At 31.9% G+C, this 25,938-nt stretch overlaps 1 protein-coding gene across 5 annotated transcripts; it reads left to right on the top strand.

The window, feature by feature from the left end:
• The first annotated feature begins 12,378 nt into the window (after positions 1-12,378).
• Positions 12,379-25,275, top strand: LOC117680419 (uncharacterized). 5 transcript variants are annotated; one of them, XM_034478427.2, is made up of 5 exons: positions 12,379-12,410; positions 18,647-18,709; positions 20,763-20,810; positions 21,228-22,042; positions 23,001-25,275. In XM_034478427.2, exons 4-5 carry the CDS (start codon positions 21,253-21,255, stop codon positions 24,236-24,238), a joined length of 2,028 nt encoding a protein of 675 aa, XP_034334318.2. In that variant the 5' UTR covers positions 12,379-12,410; positions 18,647-18,709; positions 20,763-20,810; positions 21,228-21,252; the 3' UTR covers positions 24,239-25,275. The 5 variants fall into 5 exon arrangements, with proteins under 5 accessions (XP_034334318.2, XP_034334362.2, XP_034334526.2 ...); XM_034478471.2 differs by lacking the exon at positions 12,379-12,410 and adding an exon at positions 17,453-17,482; XM_034478635.2 differs by lacking the exon at positions 12,379-12,410 and adding an exon at positions 17,639-17,666.
• The last annotated feature ends 663 nt before the right edge of the window (positions 25,276-25,938 follow it).

The following is a 25,938-nucleotide window of genomic DNA, read 5'->3' as shown; positions in this document are numbered from 1 at the left end:
TACAATTCTTAAAAATAAAATGAGATGCTGAAATAAATTTTTATGTTTATCTTTTCACGTGAAGGACGATGAATAGATTTTACCATGATTGATGATTTTGAAAAGGATATCATTGTGCACAAAGTAGTCAAACGGAAACCAAATACACATTTTTAAAAAACTGGGATTTGCTGTTATGAAAAAAATTACAATGGAAAAGATTTATCGATTTATTAATAAACAAAAATTATAACGTATGAGTTGTAACTTAGACATTCTAGAATGTCGAGGTTTTTGTTTGGAAATTATCTCTGTCGGTTTGATATTCATATATTTGACCGAAAAAAGCTGTTTTAATAGAGTTTTTAAATTATTTCGGAGCAGAAATGTATTAGATAAAATACAACGACACATGATCAAGAAGTTTGGGATGATTAATATCACTTAATATTCTTTAATAGCCCAATACTGAACCTAGCAGCGTTAATCAACTAAATCAGTAGTAGATATAGTAGTATTTGATAGTCGTGCTCGTATTTACTGACGTGGCTTCTTCAGTAAAAAATATCATTTCAAATATGAAGCTTAAGATTGTCTTAATATTAATAATTATTTTTGTGTTATTTTTATAGATTGGATTTTTATGCAAATTTGGAGACTTAAAGTACAAAACGTAATGAAAATCGAACTGAAAATAAACATTTTTATAAAAAGCAATAAAACGCTTTAGGGTTTTGCTCCTGTGAATTTTTCCGAGAAAAAATGATAATGTGTCAATGAAATTATCTTGAAAATTATCCCTTTCAACTATTTCAATTCTTTCACAGGTGTGTGTATTTTAATTGAAAATCGTCCAAATGTGCTGCTGTGTGTGGGGGGGGGGGGGGATAGGTGCCCCAAGATATGTAGTTTTCGAAGAATTAGCGCCGTCTTCATTCGGTTTAGATTCACAAAGATATGTACATGTTGATCCTGAACATAGATAACAACAAGTTATAAGCAAAGAAGATAGCAATCTACAATGATTATAAGGGCCGTTGCTCACGGCCGACTTACAAGAAATAAGTTAAAATATATTTTAACCAATACATGTACTACGTCTCTTTTCAAATTGATTTGTTTATGGAAAACAACAAGCAGTCCCAAAGCTTAGTAAACTAGGCGGTGGTTAGTTACAATTCTTAAAAATAAAATGAGATGCTGAAATAAATTTTTATGTTTATCTTTTCACGTGAAGGACGATGAATAGATTTTACCATGATTGATGATTTTGAAAAGGATATCATTGTGCACAAAGTAGTCAAACGGAAACCAAATACACATTTTTAAAAAACTGGGATTTGCTGTTATGAAAAAAATTACAATGGAAAAGATTTATCGATTTATTAATAAACAAAAATTATAACGTATGAGTTGTAACTTAGACATTCTAGAATGTCGAGGTTTTTGTTTGGAAATTATCTCTGTCGGTTTGATATTCATATATTTGACCGAAAAAAGCTGTTTTAATAGAGTTTTTAAATTATTTCGGAGCAGAAATGTATTAGATAAAATACAACGACACATGATCAAGAAGTTTGGGATGATTAATATCACTTAATATTCTTTAATAGCCCAATACTGAACCTAGCAGCGTTAATCAACTAAATCAGTAGTAGATATAGTAGTATTTGATAGTCGTGCTCGTATTTACTGACGTGGCTTCTTCAGTAAAAAATATCATTTCAAATATGAAGCTTAAGATTGTCTTAATATTAATAATTATTTTTGTGTTATTTTTATAGATTGGATTTTTATGCAAATTTGGAGACTTAAAGTACAAAACGTAATGAAAATCGAACTGAAAATAAACATTTTTATAAAAAGCAATAAAACGCTTTAGGGTTAGCATTAAAGATTTTTATCCACTGTGAGAAGTGTAAATAGAATGAAATCATTCTTAACGGTGAAATGAAATGTTCCATTTAAGCACAATTTTACATTAAAAGGCTGTTATCAAGATAAAACTCTTTTAGTACAGCTAACTCTGACCACTGTTCTAGTTGCTGAACAGTTTTGTTCCTTGCATAATTAAATGAACCAACATCCTGGTTAATTTTTTTTTATCTTTTATTACCTGGTTATATATGTGTAATATGTAAAAGTACAAGATACAAACGCACTTCTTGTATATTAAAAGTACAGTTCTTCAAGATGCATAAACAATATTATTAATGTGGAAAAAAGATTTTAAAATAATGCAGGTAATATGTAATTCAGTCAACTTATTTCGGCAGATCCAGGTACTATTTTTTTGTCGAAATTCGCATCAATGGGGTTTATGCTTTAAAAACAGATAGATGTACCAATACTGCTGATGTACAAAAAGGATAAATTTAATCATCCGGTTAAAATATATCGATAAAATTAGTTACACCTATTTGTCAAAATCGGGGTTTAGACGTTAAGTATGGGAATTCTTTAAGTCATTTAAAGTCTTGTCCAAATAAGAAAAGTTGATGCAAAATCGCGTATTATTACAAAAAAGGAAATTATTACAATAAAAAATGAGGCCATAAATAATCTATCGACAATTAGATAATCAGCTGTAGTTATGTTTCGCAAACCTCATTTAATGATAATGATTATCTAAATTGTTATATTTGTAATATGTTATGTTTGTAAAATATTCGTTTCCTTTCGACATATTCATGCGATAAAAGAATCAAAGTTCGGTACAAGTGTATAGTTTTCCAAAATTTATTTATTTATTTATTTATTTATTTTATTTCATATAAATTAATGCAAATTTGATTAAAGGCAAATGTTTGTTACCAAATAAACAGGAACGAAAAACTTTCCAAGAAAAACGCTTAATTTAAAGTCGTTCTTAGAACGATTGACACTGCAAAACATTACAGGAACTTTTATCATTAACCAATAGCAACCAACAACCATAGGGGTCATATTATTTTTCAATCACCAACTTCATGCTTATATCATTGTTGCCACGCCCCCTTTTTATTTAAAGTTTCTTCCCGATTAAGCAACGGTGTGTTTTCACGGTTTCCATTTAAAATTTTGTAAATACCTACTTATTCATGCTCATACTAGTTAACCACTCATGGAATACACAGAACTTCCTAGTAGGTTGATTCTTTAACTTTATATCTGATATTGAAGCCAAATTCGTGTATTCATCGGTACGTTTTATTTATTGTCCATCAAAACTTTATTATAAAAAGACAATTTAAACGCACCATATGTATGTCGTTCACAGAATTTATTTTTGAACAGTGTCAAATAAATCAATGTGTAAACATGGAGGTACAAGATATACATAATGGAGAATGAGAAGAAAAGTTTTTCTAAACATTTATAAAAATATTATTATATGTGTTAAACAGCTGTTCTGAAATAAAACGAAATTCATTATAAATTAGTGGCGTTTTAAGATATAGTAACATGTCATAGAACTTAGTGTATCCATTCACTTTGGTGGGTCATTTCGAACAAATGTAAATAAGTGTGAGCAAAATCTCAAGACAAATTATGAATTAAAGTAAATTAAAAAGCACAACGAAACAATAAATTTGAAAAGGAAGAAAAAGATATTTTGAAAAATGGGCAAATATAGGTCGCTAATCACGACCGTCAAACAGGAAGTGATAACGTGAATGTGCAATTTCTACATGTACTTTAAATTCCTAATTAAACGCTAGGAATTAATTCACGCGTAAAACGCGAGAAGCAGTCCTCGCTGATTTTAAGATATCGCTTTTATTTTTCAGCGAGTTTTGAGCTATATGAAACCATTATCAAAAAATGGTGCTCGTGATTTCATATTCTCGCGATTTGATGCAAAACATCGGAAATGCGGAATTAATTACTCGTGTAAAATAAGGAATTTACAGTATTTCAAAAAACTCATAACAAAAAATTTATCCTGTGACAATATTAACATTTATAGAACTATAGATGTCCTTCTGTACACAAATATTAAACTGAAATTAAAAAGTGACAAAGAGTGCCAATAATTTGCAAATTAAAAAACGTTATCATTATTACATGGTATAATTTATAATTTATTAAAGAACTATATATTCAACCAAATTTTGAAAAATCCCAAATGTTTCAGAAAATTAAGGGACAAAATTGAGTTCAAGGTTTAAAAATAAATAATGAGTTTGAATGAAAAACGTATATCCATAGTTATCAATTAAATGAATGTGACTATCAGCATTCATTGTATGGTGTCACTGATAAAGATAAAATCACTGTCCTTAAAAAATGTTACCAAAAAACATAAATTTTATTTAGAAATTCCCCTTAGATGACATATTCAACAACATCCTGATATGATAAAGTATTCTATTCAATATTAACATACAGTTCATCGACTGATGACCCTCTTGATTTAAATGTGTTTCATGTGAGGTTTCTCTCCAATCAAACAAGAAAATCATCGCAAGGTCAACAAGTTAGAGATTCATTCACAGAAAACCATCAGTAGTAGATCATGTGACATATTAAACTATAGCAGCTGACCAATACTGTGTTCCATATCCATAAAATGGGGACAAAAAACATTTTAAGAATAAACGATAATCTATTTTAGGTAAATTTGGGGTATTCTTTAAAAATTTGATTTATATATCAGTTCGTTGAATATAATTACTTAAAGATATGAGTGGTCGACAGTTATGGATCAGGGAATATTGAGGTCACGGAAAAAAGTAATATATGTTAAACTTTTGAAGCAGCAAATGTATTTGATATTTATTAAAACGACATATGATGTAGTTTAGGGTGATTTGTTTCACAAAAGTCATATATCATTATCCTGATTCAGAGTATATTTCATAATTCACTCAATTTAATTATGTCATAAGGTATTTGAAATGGTGTAAGATGTAATTGAAAAATCATTTGATTCATTAATAGCAAAATATTGGACCAATAGTTAACGTAGAAAAACAGTATCAGATAAAGTAGTATTTGCTAGGAATAGTCGCATTTACTGAAGCAGCTTCTCCAGCATACAACATCTTTTTAAATGAAGATTTTTTATACGATTGTTTTAATAATATAGTTTATTTTTGCACTATTTTCCCAATTGATTTTTCAATGAAAAATTTGAAACTAAAAGTACAAAACGTATACCAATGAAAAGTCGAACTGAGAATCAACAATTTTGTAAGAATCAAAAAACACTTCAGGATTCAGAATGATCTCATTTGAACAGTGAAATGTGATAAAACACTTTTAGTACAGCTATCCATGGCCACTTTTCTACTTGCTGAACATGTTTGTTCCTTGTATAGATAGAACCATAGAACAAGGCCTTGGACTTTCGGTAGGACGTTACTAATTATTTCTTAAGTCAAACAAGTTAAAAATGACGCTTGTTTCGAGTGAAATATAAACCGATTGCGTAGTTATAGCTCGAAAGCCAGACAAATCTTGATCATTTAAAAAAGCAATGGCTGAGTAGCCTACAATGAAATACACAGGCCTACGTCGCATTGCTGCTTGAAACCAAGCACCCAAAGTCCAAGCTCTTGTTAAAATTGTTTTAAATGATTCAACATCCTGGTTGTTTTTGTGGAATGTGTGATACATGTAGTACAAGATACAAACGCACTTCTTGTATATTTAACGTACAGTTTTTCAAGATATGTGTACGATACATGTACAATATTATTAATGTGAAAAGGGAAAGATTTTCAAAAAATAATTCTGTCAACATATTTTGACAGTGTGTGCCATAAATGTGGTTTATGGTTTGAATACAGATTGATGTACCAATACTGCTAATGTACAAAGAAGGTGAATTTAATAATCCAGTTAAAATATTTTGATAAAACCAGTTACAACTATTTGTCAAAATCCGGGTTTCGACATTAAGTATTAGAATTTTTTAAGTTTTGTTAAGTCTTGTTCAAATAAAAAAAAAGACAATAACAAATATGAAAAGTTGATGCAGATTCACGTATTACTACAAAAGAATAAGTTATTACAATAATAGATGAGGCCATGAATAATATACTGCCAATTAGATAATAAGCTGTAAGTGATTTATGGTCAAACTACATTTAATGAAAATGATTCTCTAAATTGTTACGTTTGAAAAATGTTTGTAAAATTTGTTTCCTTTCGACATTTTCATGCAATGAAAGGATCAAAGTTCAGTGCAAGTGTATGATTTTCCAAAATTGTCATTTCGAGACATGTTTTATTTATTTTTTTTTTTATTTCATTTAAATTAATGCAAATTTGATTAAAGGAAAATGTTTGTTACCATATAAACAGGAACGAAAAACTTTCCAAGAAAAACACTTAATTTAAGGTCGTTCTCAAAAAGATTGACACTGCAAAACATTACAGGAACTTTTGTTATTAACCGATAGTAACCAACAACCATAGGGGTCATATTATTTTTCAATTACTAGATTTATGCTTCTATCATAGGTGACACACCCCCATTTAACCCATTTAATTTAAGGCCTTTATCCACTTTAGCGACAGTACGTTTTCACGGTTTCTATTTCAAATTTTGAAACTTCTTATCCGTCTGTTGTATCATGCTCATACTAGTTAATCACTCATAAAATACACACAACTTCCTGGTTCGTTGATTCTTTTACTTTTTATCTGAAATTACATCCACGTCCTTGCATTCTCTAGCACTGTTCATTTATCAGTCAATCTATACCTAGAGAAAAAAGGTCAATTCAAATGCACCAAATGTATAAGCAGTGTGTAAGCAGTATCAAATAAATCAATGTGTTAACATTCATGTATATGATAAACATAATGGAGAATTGAACACAAAAGTTGTTGTTTTTTCAATATATTTCAACATACAATTATGTGTCAAACGTCTTCCAGTAGAAAAAGTAAAACTTCATGAGAAATTAGTGGCCTTTTAAGAGGTAGTTATATGTAATAGAACTTTTGTCATTCATTCATTCACTTTGGTGGGTCATTCCAAACAACGTGTAAAATGTGTTATCAAAAACTTTTCGACAAATTATGAATTGAACTAAAAGCGCAACAAAACGATATATATGATAATAAAAAAAGATATTTTGATAAAATGGTCAAATATGGGTCGTTTATCACGACCATCGAACAGGAAGTGATAGCGTGTATGTGCCATTTCTACATGTTTTTCAAAACATTCAAAATAAAAAGTTAATCCTGTGACGCTATTAACATTTAAAGACTATAGATATCCTTTTGTACATAAATGTCATACTGATATTTAAAAAAGCATTAAGAGTGACAATATTTTGCAAAATAAAAAAAAATCTATCGTTATTGCATTGTGTAAAGGATAATTTTTTTAAGAATTATATATCTAAGCAAATTTTGAAAAATCCCCTGTTTCCGATCATTGAGGGAAGAAATTAAGTTGAAATGAGTGAGTTTAAATGTTGAAAAACGTATGTCCATAGTTGTAAGTTTTACGGAATTTGCTTGACTGTTTGCATTCATCGTATGGTGTCATTGATAAAGATAAAATCACTGTACATAAAAATGATTAAAGATTTAATCTTATTCAGAAATTCCCCTTAGATGACATATTCAACAACATCCTGATATGATAAAGTATTCTATTCATTATTAACATACAGTTCATCGACTGATAACCCTCTTGATTTAAATGTGTTTCGTGTGAGGTTTCTCTCCAATCAAACAAAAAAATCATCGCAAGGTCAACAAGTTAGAGATTCATTCACAGAAAATCATCAGTAGTAGATCATGTGACATATTAAACTATAGCAGCTGACCAATACTATTTTCCGTATCCATAAAATGGGGACAAAAAACATTTTAAGAATATACAATAATCTGTTTTAGGTTAATTTGGGGTATTCTTTAAAAATTAAATTTATATATTAGGTCGTTGAATATAACTACTTAAAGATATGAGTGGTCGACAGTTATGGATCAGGGAATATTGAGGTCACGGAAAAGAGAGAAACGGAGGTCACAACCAATAAGGAACTACTATTTGTACTAAGTTTACCCTCCTAGTTTTGGTTTCGGTTAATACCCTTTATCTATAAATTTAATTTTACAACTGTTCCGTGCTTAGGCCTGAAAAAAAAGTTGTGTGTTTCGGGTAACCCGACCTAACCTACAAAAATGGCCCGATCCTACCATTTTTAGATGCCTGATTTTATCCGACTGTGAATTTTATCTTATTTCCAATAAAAAATACGTTTTTAAATATGAAACAAACAAACATTCTTAGGATTCAGGCAAAACAAATAGATAAAATAAAAAAAAATCCCCACCTACCTAACCAATTTTTTTCATCAGTGTTACCCTAAACAAACTATTTTTTTTTAGGCCTTATTAACATTTGAAAATGTCTTTTCCTACGAAATATTTGAATTTTTAAAATCTGTTTACTGGTGATAGAGAGCAAAGGCAATAAAGATGGCTTATGTTGATCAATCAAAATATGTTAACAATTAAAATGTGAGAAAATCGACCTTTGATTTCATTCCTTTGTAGGATTCGCCGTTTTCTTTGAAAGATAGTTATTTTGTTTGGTTTTTTTTTTTTTTAAATTTGATACTTTAACAAATATAAGATCTACTGAGAAATAAAAGTTTCATTGTTTATTTCAAATCTTTCATACCTAATATAGCAACTGTTATCATATTCATGTTCATTGTATGATTTATAAGGACATTTTATCATTCCGATTTTTATTTATTAAAATTGTTTATGACCATGAGAAAAAAGTTTGAAAACCGAAACGATTGTGTTGACCTATAACAGGCCTTTTAAGAAACCAATAATATTCTGAGTTTACACTGATAACAACATTCCTTTGCAGTCACCGAAGTTTGAGGTTCCTGCCTCCTTTGATGACGTCATATGTACCTGTCTCCAGGGGGTCTTTTTAGAAGGAATTCTTAAAAATCAAATATCCATGCATCCAATTTATCTGATAAACATAATTGCTCATTAATATGACACATGTATCTTAATCAGTAAGTTAAATATCTGTTAAAAGTATTCTTTGGCATCTAACGTCTAGTTGATTATTATTTTTATATCAAAACATATGAATAAATATATATACACGTTAACAAAATTTTGTGTCACACAAATTTCAGAAATTATCTTATTATAACAGAAACAAGGTATCAACCAATGACAACATTCCCTATAAAATGATTTTGTAAAATCGTTCTAAACATAGTACCGACACTGCAGAAAATGAAATATCATTAACATGATAGAAAACACTACAAATTTTCGTTCCCTGAAAACGTTCATCGTAATATAAATGTATCTACAAATATCCGAATGCGACAAAACCGGGCCATACGGTCCTCGAGAAGGTCAGTAAGCATTGTGGTAAACACACAGGCTCTGAGAGTTAGCTTTTATGCATACATCAAGTAAGATCCAACATTCTTGTTACTGTTAATGGAAGCTTTTGTGGGTGCGACTTTTTTACATCCTTGTGACAAAACTGTAAACAAGGAAAAGGCTTGTCACATTTAGTGGTTCGGTATTTCTATACAATGAGGAGGAAATTAATGCTTTATTAATTACTTTAAGAAATTAATGATGGGTGGTGGTGCTGTCTATTATAGTAGTATTAGGTTATATCATTCAGTCATTATTAATTATGCATGTAGGTCACTTAAACAATTAACACCATTCTAGGATTGTCTTGCGAAACGCAATATAAAAAATCTTACATTAGCAGAATTTCTAGCAGCTTCTAAAAATAGCTACAAAACCATCCTGTACAAAAGAAAGATAGCTAGCTGTCGTCAATAAAAGGATTTACAAGGGTCAATGATTATGGCCGACTTACAGATAACTACAAACTGTATTGCGTCTCTTGTAAAACAAATTTAGATTTTGGGAAAGCTTTACACACCCAGCAGTAGACAAAGGGTAGTAAACAACATGTTTTTGAGTGCGACAATATTATCATACGCATTACAAAGTGACGACTTAAAAAATTAAAATATTGTAAATTATTGGTACATGAAAAATTACATCAACATTATTTTTATTCCAAAACTCCGGTGAAATTTCAGTCTAAATTAAATGTAAATAATTTGAAGTAAAAGACGTATATATTGGACTACTAGTATCCAAAGCGAGGACCACTGTATATATAAACTGTATATAATAGTTTCATTAAAATCATCAAATACTCGTACATGTTTCTATCTACAGCCCATTTTTTACATAAAATAAATTGAGACCTTGACACTCATATTCAACTATATTTGATTTTCACTTGAGTGTTAAACACTGTTTCGTACAACTTTGTAAGTTTTGTACAATTTTAACGAAATTTGTCTTCATTGCTCTTAAGTATACAGAAATCGTGATTACCTACATACATTAGTACTAATTAAGTACAAATGCACTGCGTTTAAAGCACTACACACGTGGTGTAAGGTGTTCTCTATCTGTTTGACTAGTGATCTGCTTAATGGGGACGATTGTAGATTATGGTGCGTAAAATCTGACAATTAAATCAAAATCCATTTTGACAAACGAAAAAAAAAAAATTAAAGTATGTTCCCCTCCATTTGTTGCCATTGAATCCGTTTGGTGTGACTAGTACGAAATCTTGGCATGTAGTCATCGAAAGATGTCCTTCACAAGGAGGAATAGAGGGAAAAATGAATTGATTTTAAATTGAAACTCAATTTAATAATAATTATCAACGTCTTGAATTGATTAAGCTATAAGTGTTCTTTTTATGTTTCAGATATACGGTAATTTTGACATTTGAGAGCCCTCTTGATATAAACGTTGAACATGTGAGGCTTTTTCCCGCCAATCAAATAACAACAAACAACAAGAAAGAGATTCATTCATTAAAAAAAATCCACTTCGTCACGTGATAGAGCGTTACTTTCGTAGTAAGTGTAACATTTTCTAAGCATTGGGATTAGTTCAGTACATGATTTTAAACAAGTCAGAGCTTCGGCTACAAATCGTATTGAAAAAATAATTCTATCGCAGACACAAATCAGGTTGAATTAAGGTCAAGGAGATTAAGAGAAAATTGGGTCAAAACCGATAAGGAAATATATGATCGGGCGAAGTGTTACTTTTGGTGAAGTTTTGGTTTCGGATATGCCCCTTTATTTTTGCCTTCTACTCAAAAACAATTTTTGATTGTTGGGGTAGAACGGAAAAATAGACGAGAGAGAGAGAGAGAGAGAGAGAGAGAGAGAGAGAGAGAGAGAGAGAGAGATTTGCATGTTTTGGTTACGGTAGAAAGTCTCACATTGATTTGTTTTTCAAAAAACATTCAGTTTTAGAAAATTATTCTCAAATTCTTCGCGCTTCAAGAAGTAAAAATGTCAGCATTCACATTTGTATTTATAATAGTTGAGACCCATGTTTACCACTAAAACACCCCAACCCTGCATCGAATCTTTTCAAAGCAGTTGTTTCCTATATTGCCTTTTAAGTCGTTTTGAAATACTTAGTACATTCCCAGTTAACTACATCGTGCCTTATGATGCCATGTTGAAATGCGCTGGTTACGTTTATTCGTCATGTCTATTTTTAAGACACGTTTGCATACAAATTGATTGTTCAAGGTTTTTGGTCATAATATCTAGATTCAAGTAGCTATACAAGAGCAAAAGGTAAAATTTATTTTTCTTTTACATAATTTGCGCCTGAATTTTGGGTAGGGGGTTTGAGTTAAAGCTATTTTTACCTCAGTGCTAATCTCATGCATTCATGAGTTATAAAGAACGCTGATAGAGTAAACTTACTTTGTTGGTTTAACCTTGCCAAAAAAGCTGTATTTGCATATTCAATCATGTTATCAAGATTTTTAACTGCCGTTCACGTAAATTCATGTGAACTTCCCGAGTCATCAGCGAATCATTTCGACGATATTAATTTGTCATGTGCTATAATTAATAATCCCACTTACAATTATATTCGTACTTAGTTTAGTTTACAAAAATGTTGTTAATTGAAAATATTCATATGCACAACCCCCCTCCCCCCCCCCCCCCCCCTACAGTTCCGCGTTATAAATATCATTATATTTTTCACTCCGTTAATTTATACATATCATACAAATTTTACACAAATTGTACTAATAGATGACTCTGAACATTTTTTCATAAATTGACAATCTGACCTAATTTTGTGACCTCGTAAACCAGACCCCCCCCCTTTTTATATTTCAAATATATATAAAAATATATTAGGTTGATACCTTCTAACTTCTAACTATTAATCAAGCAAACACAATACACTTATGTTTTCAATTAACGACTTTAAAGCATTTGAACGGCCGCGCACAGAGATATTAACTACAGCTAGCGTTATATATGTTTGGGAATTCCCATTTGGGAAAATTTTATGGGTTTTTCTCTCTGGATGTTTATATAGATAAATGGATAACCCTTACTGTTGAACATGTAAGTGCTTTTGTTTCCTAATTTTTTCAAATGTACTACTATGCATTTATAATCGAACAAATAACCTTTAGAATGATTTTAGAAAATCGGTGCATGCATGTTGCGTTAACCGATTCTTGCTGTTTAATTAACCACCTTCCTGCTAGGCCCACATATAGTTGACTGTGTAAGTCATAGACGTGCATGTAGCTTATAGGGTTCCGGCGAACAAGTTTTTTGCAGTAGCTGTTCTAAAATGCTATAACTTTGTTTTTATATTGAGTTTGCACCTGAAGTACCTATCCATCACACCCAGACAAATACACAAACAAACAAATTCTTGTCAAGTAGACCGGAACCTCTCGGACGTTATCCGTGTCAGAAGATCTCATGGGATATGGGATCGATTTTCATTGGAATTGAAGTGGGCGGTTGGTTATTTGTAAGAGGGTGGGGTTAAGATTTATTATGTCTAATTAGATTATGCAGACACGTGTAACAATTGCTTAGCATCAGAGGTGTCAAAATATAAAGATATTCAAGTATTGCAAAAGAATTCAAAGAAAACGTGAAGTTCTATTTTCCCATTAAGTTTTCAACAAGTGGTATAACCACTGTGTGGATTGTTGGAAAATGAAGGAAATTATAAAGGTATTTTACAAAATTGTATTTGGCTAACCACCGATATATGCATAACCATTTATTTTAGTGATCATTTAAGTGGCTCACAAATTAAACAAGAGAAATCATAAATTTATGTATATAAATCCAAATAAATTAACATTGCCAAGCGTTACTTCGAGTGATTATAATGTGCCAATGAATAGAGGAACCTAAAAGCTAAGCAGCCTATCTAGATTTATCTTCGTTAATGAATTTATGAAGATAACAACAAACCAGGATATAAAGGCTCTTAATATGCATTTTTGATGAACATATATTGTTGATATCCTTAGATGCGTAAATTTTCGAGGTGCTGTTGTTATTCAAATGTTGTTGTGAATTCTAAAATCAAATTAGGATTGATTCGACCGGTATTCTTGCTAAACCGGACATAGCAATACATTTCATGACGTAATATATAACTTGATTCTGACCTAAATCACGTGAAAGACGCAAAGAATGTCAGACAATTAATAAGTGAGGGATTTTTTAAAAATAATAATGAAGAGGAGGTCATATATGAACATGCGCGGACACAGGAATTTTTTCCAAAGGGGGGGGGGGGGGTCCGAGGGATACATAAGTTTGCCGGGGGAGGAGCCCGAGGCATATATTTTTGGTAATTTTACTGTGTAAATTGGATTTTTTAGGGGAGTCCGAACCCCACTGACCCCCCCCCCCCTACTTCCCAGGCTGGATCCGCATGATTAGCATTTTATAATCCATGAAATTGTCCATGAACAATTTAATCGATGTCATATGCTCTATAACTTCAATGTTTTAATTTCCCCGTGGTAAGCACAGGCGCCTGACGTTAAAAACATTTCTTTTATTGATAATAAATTATTCCCTGTACAATATAATACAGGTATTAACTTTATTATTAAATCAAATAGTTTAACATCTTGTGCATATGATAGTGATTTGTACAGTCTTAAAATTACAATTTATGTACTCAAAGTTTAAAATGATATAATATGCATATAGTCTCATAACTAGTAAAACTACACCGAAATTGCGCCGAATGCATTGTTGGAACATGGACAATGAATAATGCTCGGGGCAAAAAAAAAGTTCTATATATCAAATTACTGTTTTCTCCTCTGATTCCATCCTTTCCTAATTTTGCGAAATTTGGATCTCGTGAAATTGCGGTTTCATCTAAAATATACTTATGCCGACTATAAACAACGCCCACCGAAATTTGATATCTATTTACTTGTATGTATACTGTCGTCATGTGTAGAGTATAAGTTGTGATCATTTATCATTTGGAACAGCGACAAAATAGATATGTATAAATATAAAGATCGTATATTCTCGCTTATAAATATATATATATATATATGTATAAATGTTAAAATTACATTCCAAACAAAATCGAAAATTCTTTTAAATTGAATAAACAAGGTACGCATAATAAATAAAAGCAGCATCTTCGCTGGTCAAGGTTTTCTGATACGCACCGCTTCAGCGAAGATGCAGATACAAAGACACCTTCCCACCCTTCCAATGCTAGCTTGCATAATGTTATAGGGTGTGTAAAAATTGTTGGTTTTTTTTTCTACTTTAAGATTTCCCCTTTCAATAGTTATTCCTGTTAAATTAGATTTTACGGTATTTCAATTTTAAAGCGTAAATAAAACTTGATATAAAATCGGACCAAGCAGGTTTAACTAAATTGTAATTTACAATAACTATTTAAAATCTTCTTCCATTTGGATCTGGGATTTGGCAGCATACATGTAACATATGTTTTGCGTATATCTAAATAATAATATAAATGTACTTGTAGGTGTACCCAAAAGAGACATAAGGGTTATCTGATACATAGATAACCAAGGGTGACCACTTGGGTTCGGTTAATGGACAAATAGATATTGGACAAATAGATCGAAAAAAATCAATCACATGGGCTTGGTTGTCCGACATATACATTTAAGAATACATAGCGCAGCAATATGACGACAGCTCGGGGTTTTTCCGGGGGAGGGGGTACTATTATCTTTTATTTCTACTTATTTATACCGAATTTGTGTATTATCACTCTATTTCCAAAATCATTTTCATAAACGGTCATATTCATCAAACTATTTGTCCTTGGGTAGCCTTTAGAGGGTAAAATCCTCTTTTTGTCGCGTTATTAAGATATACAGTTTTAAAATTAAGGATCTTTTAAGTGTACATGTGTAACACACCAAATTATACCGATCACCCCTGGTGTCCTTAAATAGAAGAATGCGTGACAAATATCAGGTATCCAGTAAAACTTCAAATTGGCTCCGTCACTAATTTATTTTTTATTATTATTATTTTTTTTTTTTTTTTTTTTTTTTTTTGCTGTCGAACTTGAAAAAAGTACATGTCTAATTTAAAGTCTTCTACACAGGTTAATATACATGTACATTGTATTCATAAGAGTACATCATGCATGACGATTTCACAATTTTAAAAAAAAAAAAGGTGATTCGTGTTAACATCGTGGTTCAGTGAATAAGATAATAAATCATCACACTACTGACTCAAAGGTTCCGAGTTCGAATGCTCTAGATATTTTTGTTAAAATAACTGTCAATTTTTTTTAAAAATCGGGGAAATTCGTGCGCGTGAAACCATTATACTGATTGCAGTAAGAAATCGACAAAAACATCCGACTGTCTGATAAGCAGATCTAAGTTTCGAGCCAATTTGTTTTGCAATAATTTTCTTATCCAGCAATATTGAAAAGGGGGGTTCCAATGGATGAGTAAAATTGAGTGATTGTTAAGCTTTTATAAAAAAAAAAAACACTAAAAAAACAAAGACTTTTTTGACATTTTCCGTTGGTAAAATTCAACAAGAAATCATCTTGTCAACATCTATTTCAACATCAGAGTGCACATGCATTTTAACGCGAGTCCTAAATATTTACCCATCATGATTGTTGATCGTTTTAGTTTTTGAAACGATGGTTTACATAATTTCTAGCCTTAATAAACAAGCAATGAGAACACGCATATTTGCTGATTGAAAATGTTACATAAGAAACAGAAAATCGTTCACAGTAATGAAGATAATCTTGATAAGAATGGATTTGGGGGGGGGGGGGATTTTTCAACTCTTTGAATTTTTTATTCTGAAACTATTTTTTTCAATGTTGATATTCTGTTGTCCTGTTAAATAAAGGTCTAAATATGGCTAAGGTCGGGTCTTTTTTGTGCAGTGATTCATGTATGAAGGTATCTACAGTGTAGCATTGCAGAAAAATACAGAATCCGCATAAGCGGGTAATGTATTTTTTCTATCTGCAGTGCTGCCACCAAAAGCAAGGAACGCATTTTACCATTATATTTACATCTGCCTCTGAAAAATTTAATCAGTTATCCATATAGATTTTTTTAAAATATGTAAATTATCACTGAATATTGTCAACCAACATAGAAAAATCAGCTAATTTCTCCATATATGGAAAAATTACGATAGTAGTATGCGTTGTTTTACTCGATCGCGTAGATTTCTGGCTTTTCAGTTCAAAACTTTATGACTACAATCGACTACAATCGACATTCTTAAGAAATGGAGGGGAAAAACACCTAGCTGATGTTAATAAAAATCTGTGTTTTTAGCGATATTTTTTTTATGTGATTTTTTATTTTTCCAAATGTTTACTCGGTGAAATAAACACTGGATGCTCAGAAGGAAAGTACATTAGACTTCAACAAAATATCGATAGGGTTTTGTTTATTAGAAATAAATTATGGCCCGTTGAACGAAACTATTTTTAAAGCATTTATTTTAGATAACTATTAATTTAATAGTATTCATATTATAGATAGATGAAATCGATCGCCGGCTTTTAAATAAGCATTATAATTTTCTTTTCTTTTTTTAATTCTATATGTCCCATAGAAAGGGGGGTCTTTATAGATAAATATCTTAATTTTCAATATAATTTCCTTACACTGTCCCAGAAATGTATATGCAGGAGCAAGTTTTTCTATATGAAAGATCGGTTGACTTTATAGCATAAAAGTGGCGGCTGCCACACCCCCACCCCAATTCCTTTTTATTACATGCCTGTCATTTTCCCTTTGAATAAGCACTAAATTTCAAGATCAGCATCGTATGTATAATGCAATAGCTACATTTCAACATTCTTGTCAGCATAATCTTTTATGTTTACTACAGCCAGAGACATAAATAACATGTTATTTATGTCTCTGCTACAACTGGCAAATCAACCCGATAAAAGAAGAATACGAAGACCAGTGATTGTATTTTTTTTTTCATTTTCAACAATATCGGTGATATCAAAACTACTAGCAAATACATGTATATCCTTGACAATTCGCTTGATATGTTGAATTTTCACTGATCTACAATTTATATCGGGAACGGAGTACAATTTTTTCGAAAATCCCCAACACTCCGCCATTGAAAAAAAAAAATTGGTAAACATATTTTCGAATGAACATTATATTTTTTAGGATTATGAGGTTTTTAAGCAAACAAAAAGGAATACGATTTAATGTTTAAGACCTTATTCTTTCGCAGAGACCTGTTTTGAAGGTTGGGTGTCCGTGAAAACGGTTGTGTGAAAATGTGAAGTGTAAATAGATAACAGTGATTGAACGTGTACGTGTTTAAACCCCATATTTGTTTGTCAGAAAATATCTTATAGTAAGGAATATGTATATTCTTATTGTGTTAGACTTATTGATGAGTTGTAACAGTCACCCTGCCCTCTTGTGATTCACAGTTTTGTAGGAGTAGCAGTAGCCTAGTAGTAACTGCACACCCACCTACGCGATAGTTTTGTTTACATGCAAGTTGCTTATGCAACAATTGACAAGCGCCTATTTAAATCTCCGTCATAAGTTAAGTGAATGACGTAAACGCTAGGAATGTTTCTGAATGAAGTATTCTTTAAGAGTTTGTTTCAATTTGTTGATGTTCGGACCAGGATGTTAGTAACTTCAGTGTGAAATTTAAAGGTGTCTTGTCAATGTGGTCGGTGGGAAACTGGGGGAGGGGAGGGGGTATGTGTATTCTAGAAATTTCAAATTTAAATCTTTTAATTTTGAAATAATAATTCATAAATTGCAATAGCAGAGTATGAAGGTACTAGGTGATTTAAATGAATTTTAATTCTGCAACTATCTATTTCTACTTCCTACTTGGGAACAAAAGAAGAAATTTTGAAATATGTTTCATTTCAATATCTATTGATAAGATGTAAAGATTTTTTTTAATTCATTTTTTAGATTTATTTTTATTTATTCAGCATGTTCATATATTATTATGATTTGAGTTGTCGGTTTTGAAATGAATATGTAATTTGTAAACATTTACCTTCTTTATATGCTATTGAGTAATGATAATAGAGACTTGCAATGTATGAAACAGGTTGTACTGACACTAAGTGTAGCTTCAATTATTATTTTACAAAATAGGCATTTTGATATTTAATGGAAAAATAATGAATATTTTTATATATGCCACTGTACATGAGGCATAGATGATAGTTGTAAAATAATCTTTTATATTTATGATTTACCTCAATGGTTTTCTTTAAATATTTTTTTTTCAAACATTCCTTCAATTGTGTGTTTCAGGTTTTTGAAGATTACGCTGCGTTATTTGAAATTTCCATTGAATTTCTATTGTAACAGAAAAAGGTAACTTTAAACTTAAAGCAAATACACATGTATGTTGTAAACAAGTATTAACTGGATTGCACTATTATTTGTAACTAACTTTATACAAGTATAAATTCTGTATCGAATTTTCTCTTTAAAATTCCTTTTTTTTTTTTTTTTATTACAATTTTTACATTGAAACATACAAAAATTAAACAGGGCACCATGCAGTTGATTCAATATTCATTGGGCACATGCCATAGTGACTTCAGCAAAAAAGTTTATACTTGTACAAGTACATGTTACATTGTATTCATTTATCAAATGAAATAACATTTCACACATGTATTGAAATATCACATGGTATAACAGAAGTTTTAACGAGTGTTTCTAAGGTCAAAACATCATTTATTCTACAGAACCCTCACATAGGGTTTCCTTTACATGTATACACTTTACACAAGATGTAGGTATCATCAATTCGTCATTTTAGTCTCAGTGTAGGTATGTGCTGATCCATTTTAGCGATAGCATAAGCTTATATATGTACAATACAGTCAAGATTGAGACAAGGATGGTAAAATTTAATTAAATGCCGACAGTTCTGTTTTGGTGTTTCCTCCTCTTCAATGGGAGCTGCTCTCTAAATGCCACTTACTCGTAAACACTGGATATTACAAATAACAGTGGAGTTTTAGTTAAATCAACCTTTCCTTGTTTCTATTTTTTTTTATCCAAGGTTAGATTAAGAGTGTTTGGTTTATTTCACCACTAACAAGATATTTCAAAGAACAAGTATTTTGGATGCTTTGTTGAAGTGATTCTGGAATTGGTTTCTTTTTTATTGAGTTGTAGTGAAGCATAAACAACTAGAGAGATCTTCAATAAGAATTTTGTATATGAAACAGCAATATGCTAATTAGTACATATAATATCCAAACATACTATGACATTGACTGTGTTTTCACCCCAACAGTAAGATTAAGGATTTATAACACTCTGTTATAGAGTCTATACTTCCGCAACTACATCCTGTATAGGGTTGTTTAGCTAAGACTTGGTAACAGTTGATCTACATTAAAATATGATTTTGTAAACAACAACAGCCATAACAATAAGAACAACAACAGCAGCTGAGCTGTAACAATAACAACAATGACAACAGTCATAACATCAACAACAACAACCATAACAATAACAACAAGATATGAATAATAGGAATGTTAACACCTTTGAAAATTAAGTTGGTGTGTGCTGACAGTTCACAATCCGATGCTTTAACATAATGAGATTCACTGTTAGACAACAGGTTTGTGTGAAATCAAAGATGTTAAGACTTAATTTTATCGTGGACTTCTTCGAGCATCAGAATCTGAAGGTGTCCAATTTCTTCTTTGATACATAATAATATACATGTATGTGCACTAAATTTTTAAAAAAATAATTATTCAAGTACAAAAGGGTACCCCCACCCCTTCCAAAAAAACAAAAAAAACCCCAAAGATTTTGGTCTTATTTAGGGATCACATTTTCATGTGTGAATAAACGAGTTATGACTTATGACATATGACTATCGTAGTTTGAATCCTCGTCAGCAGTAGTATTTGTTGACTTTGATTGACAAAGTCCGGAAATAAGAACGTAGATCAAAGTTCTGGGGCTGAGTCATTGCGTGGGAGTCGAGGAGACAGTTCTTACTACTGGTTTTACTGATTGTAAAGCAGACTCTGACGTCAGGGTCAAGAGGTCACATCGACACATTCATTCAATGTAAATGGTTACACTTCATCCTCTTACACACTGAATTTAAGATGATGTCATAACACACTTTTTTTAGTAAGGGGATGATATATTGTAATAGTTAAGTTTTTTTATTTATTGTATGCTTTCATCTGTTAGCTCATTGGTTTCATTTCTTTCTCAAACAGCAAAAAAATAAGTATTAATACAAGGATTTATGGGCATTCTCTATTTGGTAATTTTTAAATTGTTTAAAAACAATGCTGTACTTAAGTTTATTTAATGTACTCTATGTCCAGTTTCCTATTTTGAAAGGTTAACTGGTTTGTAATGAAACAATTTTCTCTTGTAGAAATATTCTCTTCATTGAAAGTAAAAGATGGACTGAAGCAGTAGAATGGTAAATTTTTTATTTAGATAAATTTAGAAAACTAAGTAATTCATTAATATTGAAATGAATGTTACATTACAGTGGTATGCATTTTTTTGTAACTTTGACAATTCGATAAACAAAAAAAAAACACAATTTTTTTCTTTATCAGATCACATGTAATTTCTGTAAAATCCAGAAAACTCTGTTTCCTTATGTTGAGTTCCTTTATAGCACATTAACTGCTGTGAAATGTCAAGAAAAATCAATTTTTTTATTTTCATGTATTTTGGATTTCAAACACTGAAATGCATAATTATTCATAAATTTATACTTTATGAGAGAAAAAAAGCTGTTGAAATGTATTCAAATTGCTGCTTGGCTTTAATTGAAGTGTACTTTTTCTGTAGAATTCTTCCATAAACTAGTTTACTTCTTTTTTGCTAGGCTGCTGGTCGGGCCATTTTAGAGAATGGAGGAGGACATAGATATCATTGGTAATAATGAGGGGGATACCAACACAGACACCATCACAGGGGGGAGCCACTTCAGCAACCTCCAGCTCAGCTTTACGAACCACGAGAAGGACGGCTCACTCCATGCACTACAGACGGCGTACAGTGAGGTGAAGAAACGCCTGCAGGAACAGGTCAATAAAAATGCAGTTTTACAGACTTCGATTCGGGAAATTGAGATGCAGCGTATTTCAGGGGGACGTCCAAACTCGGGAGTGTTTGGTGCGGCAGGCCCGCCCAGTGAACCTGAGCAGGACCTACAGGCGCAGTATAGAGCCGAGTTCGGATTTGCGCAGAGTTTAGAACGGCAGGTTATTCGGGCCAAGAGTACTATTTCAAAACTTGAAAGTGATAATAAACTTTTAATGAAGAAACTTACACAGCAAGAGGAAGAGTTGAAGCAGTGCAAAGCTAGAGAGTTTGAGACTAGGAAAGAAAATGAAAGACTTCGAGTACAGCTTAATAACAATCAAGGTCAAACTCAGGAACACAGTGTGTTGCGTGCTGAAATACAAAAGAAAGATGGGGAGATTTGGAATCTGCAAGAGGAGATTCGGAATCTGCGAGAGCTGTTAAAGGGCCAAGGGACAGAAATACCCTCCCTGAATTCCATCACTCAAGAAGAGGAGGTGAGAATTATAGATCAGGTTGAGAGATACAGTGCCACAATAAAAAACCTAAAGGAACAAGTCAAGGTCCAAGGGCAAATGTTAGGCAAGCAGAAGGACGCAATTAAAAAACTCATAGGTGAGTCCATGTTAACAAAGTTGATAATGTTGATTGTGTTTTATACAATGTTTAGGTACATGACAGTACATCCCCCCCCCCCCCCCCCCCCAAAAAAAAAAGGGAAAAAGAATACAGGGTCTTGACAGTCAGATCAGTACTAGGGAGTCGGTAGAGCATTCTTTAAAACATTTAATAGAAAAATATCCCATGTTTTGATTGGAACAATGATTTTGTGTGCATTGGAGCATATCCAATACAAGATAACTTACAACTATGTGTTGAAACAAGTAATGAGATTGAATTCAATTACTGGGTAATTTCACACTTTTGACAACTTTTGTCATCAAGTTAAATTATACTGGGTACAAGTGCCCTTTATTGCTCTTTTAAAAATAGAAAATGTAAAATTATTAAGTACCGGTAACTTTCTTTCTTCTGAAAAATTTTGCATGCAAGAAATGCCTTGTTTCCTGAACCACCAAGGAATTTGAACAGAACTCTGCACTAACCACCTGTAATGAAGGTGTTCTCTTATCAAATTTATACAATTAAAGGACCACACAAATTCAATGGGAGATATTTGATTACACTTATATAACTTGTGATATTATAGTTACTTATAAACCGATAACTGTAAATACAGTATTTACATTTTCCAGTGTCTTTTTATGTGATAACAGTAGGAATCATTTAAAAAAGTATAGTTCAAGAATTTTATCATTGACACACGTTATTTTTATTAGTAATAAAGCCCATAAATCTCTTGAACTGTGTTAAAGATTTACATTGATAAGTTTTTACCTGCATAGGACTAATGTGTGTTGTTTTTCTGTTGAATTCTGTTTCTAGTATTTCACTTTTGAAGGTTATTTTCTAATGTAAAATTGAACACAGTTTGTCAATATCAGTCATTTTTATAAAATCTTGCAATAGTCATTGACAAGCTTGTAAAATAAGCCGGCTATATTTGTTTCAGAGAGTGCCAAATCCACCAGTCTGAGTTCCAGCACTTCCCGCTATGCAGCAGAGGGGGCCTCATTTTATCCAACACACTATGAGACCGAGCAGGCACAGAAAGCTACCGACTATCCCAATCCGACGATGGATTTGTACGCAGAAAGGAAACCACTACTTGTCTCTAACTTCCCCACATTGCAGACTATGCCACCGGCTGATACCTCACAGACATTGAAGGAACAATTTCATCAGGTGAATTTTACAAAACCAGACCCAGATAAAAGACTTTTCAGAGGACCCACTGAGAGTGAGTACAATGTTCCAGGCACGGGATACCCCAACATGTGTACACCGTCTGTACACACCGAAAGCAAGAACTCTAGAACCACTGTGGTGGGTGGGTTATCAAGAGGGGGTAACATTGAGGAAACATATCCGCTCGCAGGTAAAGGTGTCAACATTTCTATGAAAAAACCAGCTTCTACACAGGATTTCAGCATGTATGAAAATCTAGACATGCTAACGGAGATGGGAAACAGTGAAAGGGTCCAAACAAGTGAGGATCAAACAATGCAATACACACCTAGCCCTGGAAACCATCTTTTTAATCTGGAAGACAGTGACTATGTGAATCTAAAAGATGTACACCCTGGTCGTGGTGCAAGTAATTTCCCTGTGATATCACCGAATGTGAAGGTTGTTCCATCGTCAGACGATAAAAAGAAGCTGCATAGACAGCCTCAGGAGCATGGAACGATGGGGGGGAATTCCCCTCCACAGTCTGTGATTAGACCTCTCTCCACCCAAGTCAAGGGTGAGGAGAGAGACAGAAGAAACAAAGTGAATGTCCAGTCTTCTCTAGGGCGGGTCCCACAGGAAAACCCACAGGAAATACCCTTGAAGCCAGAGATACGCACTGTGCCCGGAAGTTCTGCAACTCGACCCAAACAGGTTGTTCAAAAGACTCCATCTGGAAACTCCCAGATTTGTCCAGTTTGTGGGCAGGACTTTGTTAATATTAGTATGGAGAACTTTCAAATGCATGTGTTTCACTGTATGGATAATGATGGATCAGAAGATTGCACCACTCTGCATAATGTTTCGCCTACAAACCAGACGTCAAGTAAAGATGTGCGGATCTGTCCAATGTGTGATGCTAGTTATCCCTCGGAAATGCAGTCCGAGTTTGAAACTCATGTGCAAGAACACTTTGGGGAAGAACCAATCATCGACAAATTTGAAATTTTACGCCACTGATGTTTTATTTAAGAATTAATCATTTAAATGATTTAAATTAAATACCTAGGTAAAATAAAAATGAATTAAGGTCAAGATTTAGTAAATAAAAGGTGCCTACAGGTTTATAAAATTCGAGATATAAATTCTTTAATGATGCTTATAACAATATCTTTGCTTCATAGGGTGTACCGGAGCTTAACTTTTTTATAAAAACGTTGAAAAATCATGTTTTAAACAACAATTTTCTATGAAATGTGAAGGAAAAGTAACAAATCTCGGAGTTTTGTCCAATTTTGACTAATGAAATATATCTAGATTGCCTACAGTTTCTCCTAAAAATGGCATTAAACAGGCTCTTGACCTTCTCTTTAAAATGATTTCAAATTGAACATAGGTACTGGGATTACTTTTCCTGTGATTAAATAAAGAATGTAAAAATATTTATTTTCTACATAATTCCTTTAAAGCCATAAAATACGGGAAAAGATTCATCAAATCATTTATGATGTCACAATGGTTCTAGCACCAAAAAGACACTCTGGAATCGTTTACTAGGTCTTGACCTTATGGCGTCAACCTCGGTACACGCTATCAAACAAAGATTTTGTTATGAAGCATCATTAAGAGAATTTATATCTTGGAATTTCATAAACCTGTAAACACCTTTCATTTACTAGATCTTGACCTTAAGGTTGAATTCTGTCATTAACGGTGTTTTAGTGTTCTGAATTTAGAAGCTTTTATGTTATTTATATGTGAATGTGTTTGTGTGAATGTGTTGGTTGGTAGGTGTTAGATCTATTTTACTTTGAAATTCAATAATTTGTGCTATAATATTGATTTATTATACGTTTGAAATAATCTACAATATCAACTCTTTATATTTTTTTTCTAAGGGATTGAAAAAATAATTTTAAAATTGTTTTTTAATTTCTTTAATCAAAGTATGATAGCTAATGCTTGACTGTGTTAAATTACTTTAAATGAATCTACAACTGAGAATTTTTTTTAACTTTAGCAAATTGTTATAATAAAATTTCATGAAATACATTAAATACACTTGTGTTTTTTGCTACAAGACAATGCAATAAACCTAAGTTAACCTTTACCTCTGTAGTCTGTACAATTTTACAAATCTTGTTAATTAAACAAGTTTCCAAAATGCAGTAAAATGCAAGCAATTTCAATGGGGTGCCATTTTAGTATTTTTCTGTTAAAAACAGATTTTATACGAAGAATTTTGTCTGATTTTAAGAACTTTTTATGGTGTCAGAAAATAGAATAGTTGATATTAGCAAAATATTTTCTCTTGTCAGTTACTCAATTTTTAGCTCACCTGAACCGAAGAATTCAGCTGTTCTGACCACCTCTTGTCTAGTGTCCAACACCCCGTCCATCTGTCTGTAAAATTTTCACATTTTAAGTTTAGTATTACTGTGTTAGTTTTTACCACACAAGTTGTTCTTAGAAGATTGAAAAATTAAAGGCACCCTTTCATTAAAATACTACATATGGTCGATAAATTTAAACGTTTTCTCAAGAAATACTGCACCAAAATGCTAATATTGACAACATTGCTTCTTTCTTTGGTTTAGATGAAAATTGTACCATGACCTCCGTCATATAGTTTGGCCCACGGTGCATTAAGGTGAAAGATTAACAATGGAATATAAAAGAAAAAGTATTTTGAAAATCTTTTCCTCAAGTATTACAATGCT

Source organism: Magallana gigas, chromosome 5 (genome assembly GCF_963853765.1).
Source record: "Magallana gigas chromosome 5, xbMagGiga1.1, whole genome shotgun sequence".
Lineage (NCBI taxonomy): Eukaryota > Metazoa > Mollusca > Bivalvia > Ostreida > Ostreidae > Magallana > Magallana gigas.
This window is presented reverse-complemented; position numbering and strand designations above follow the sequence as displayed.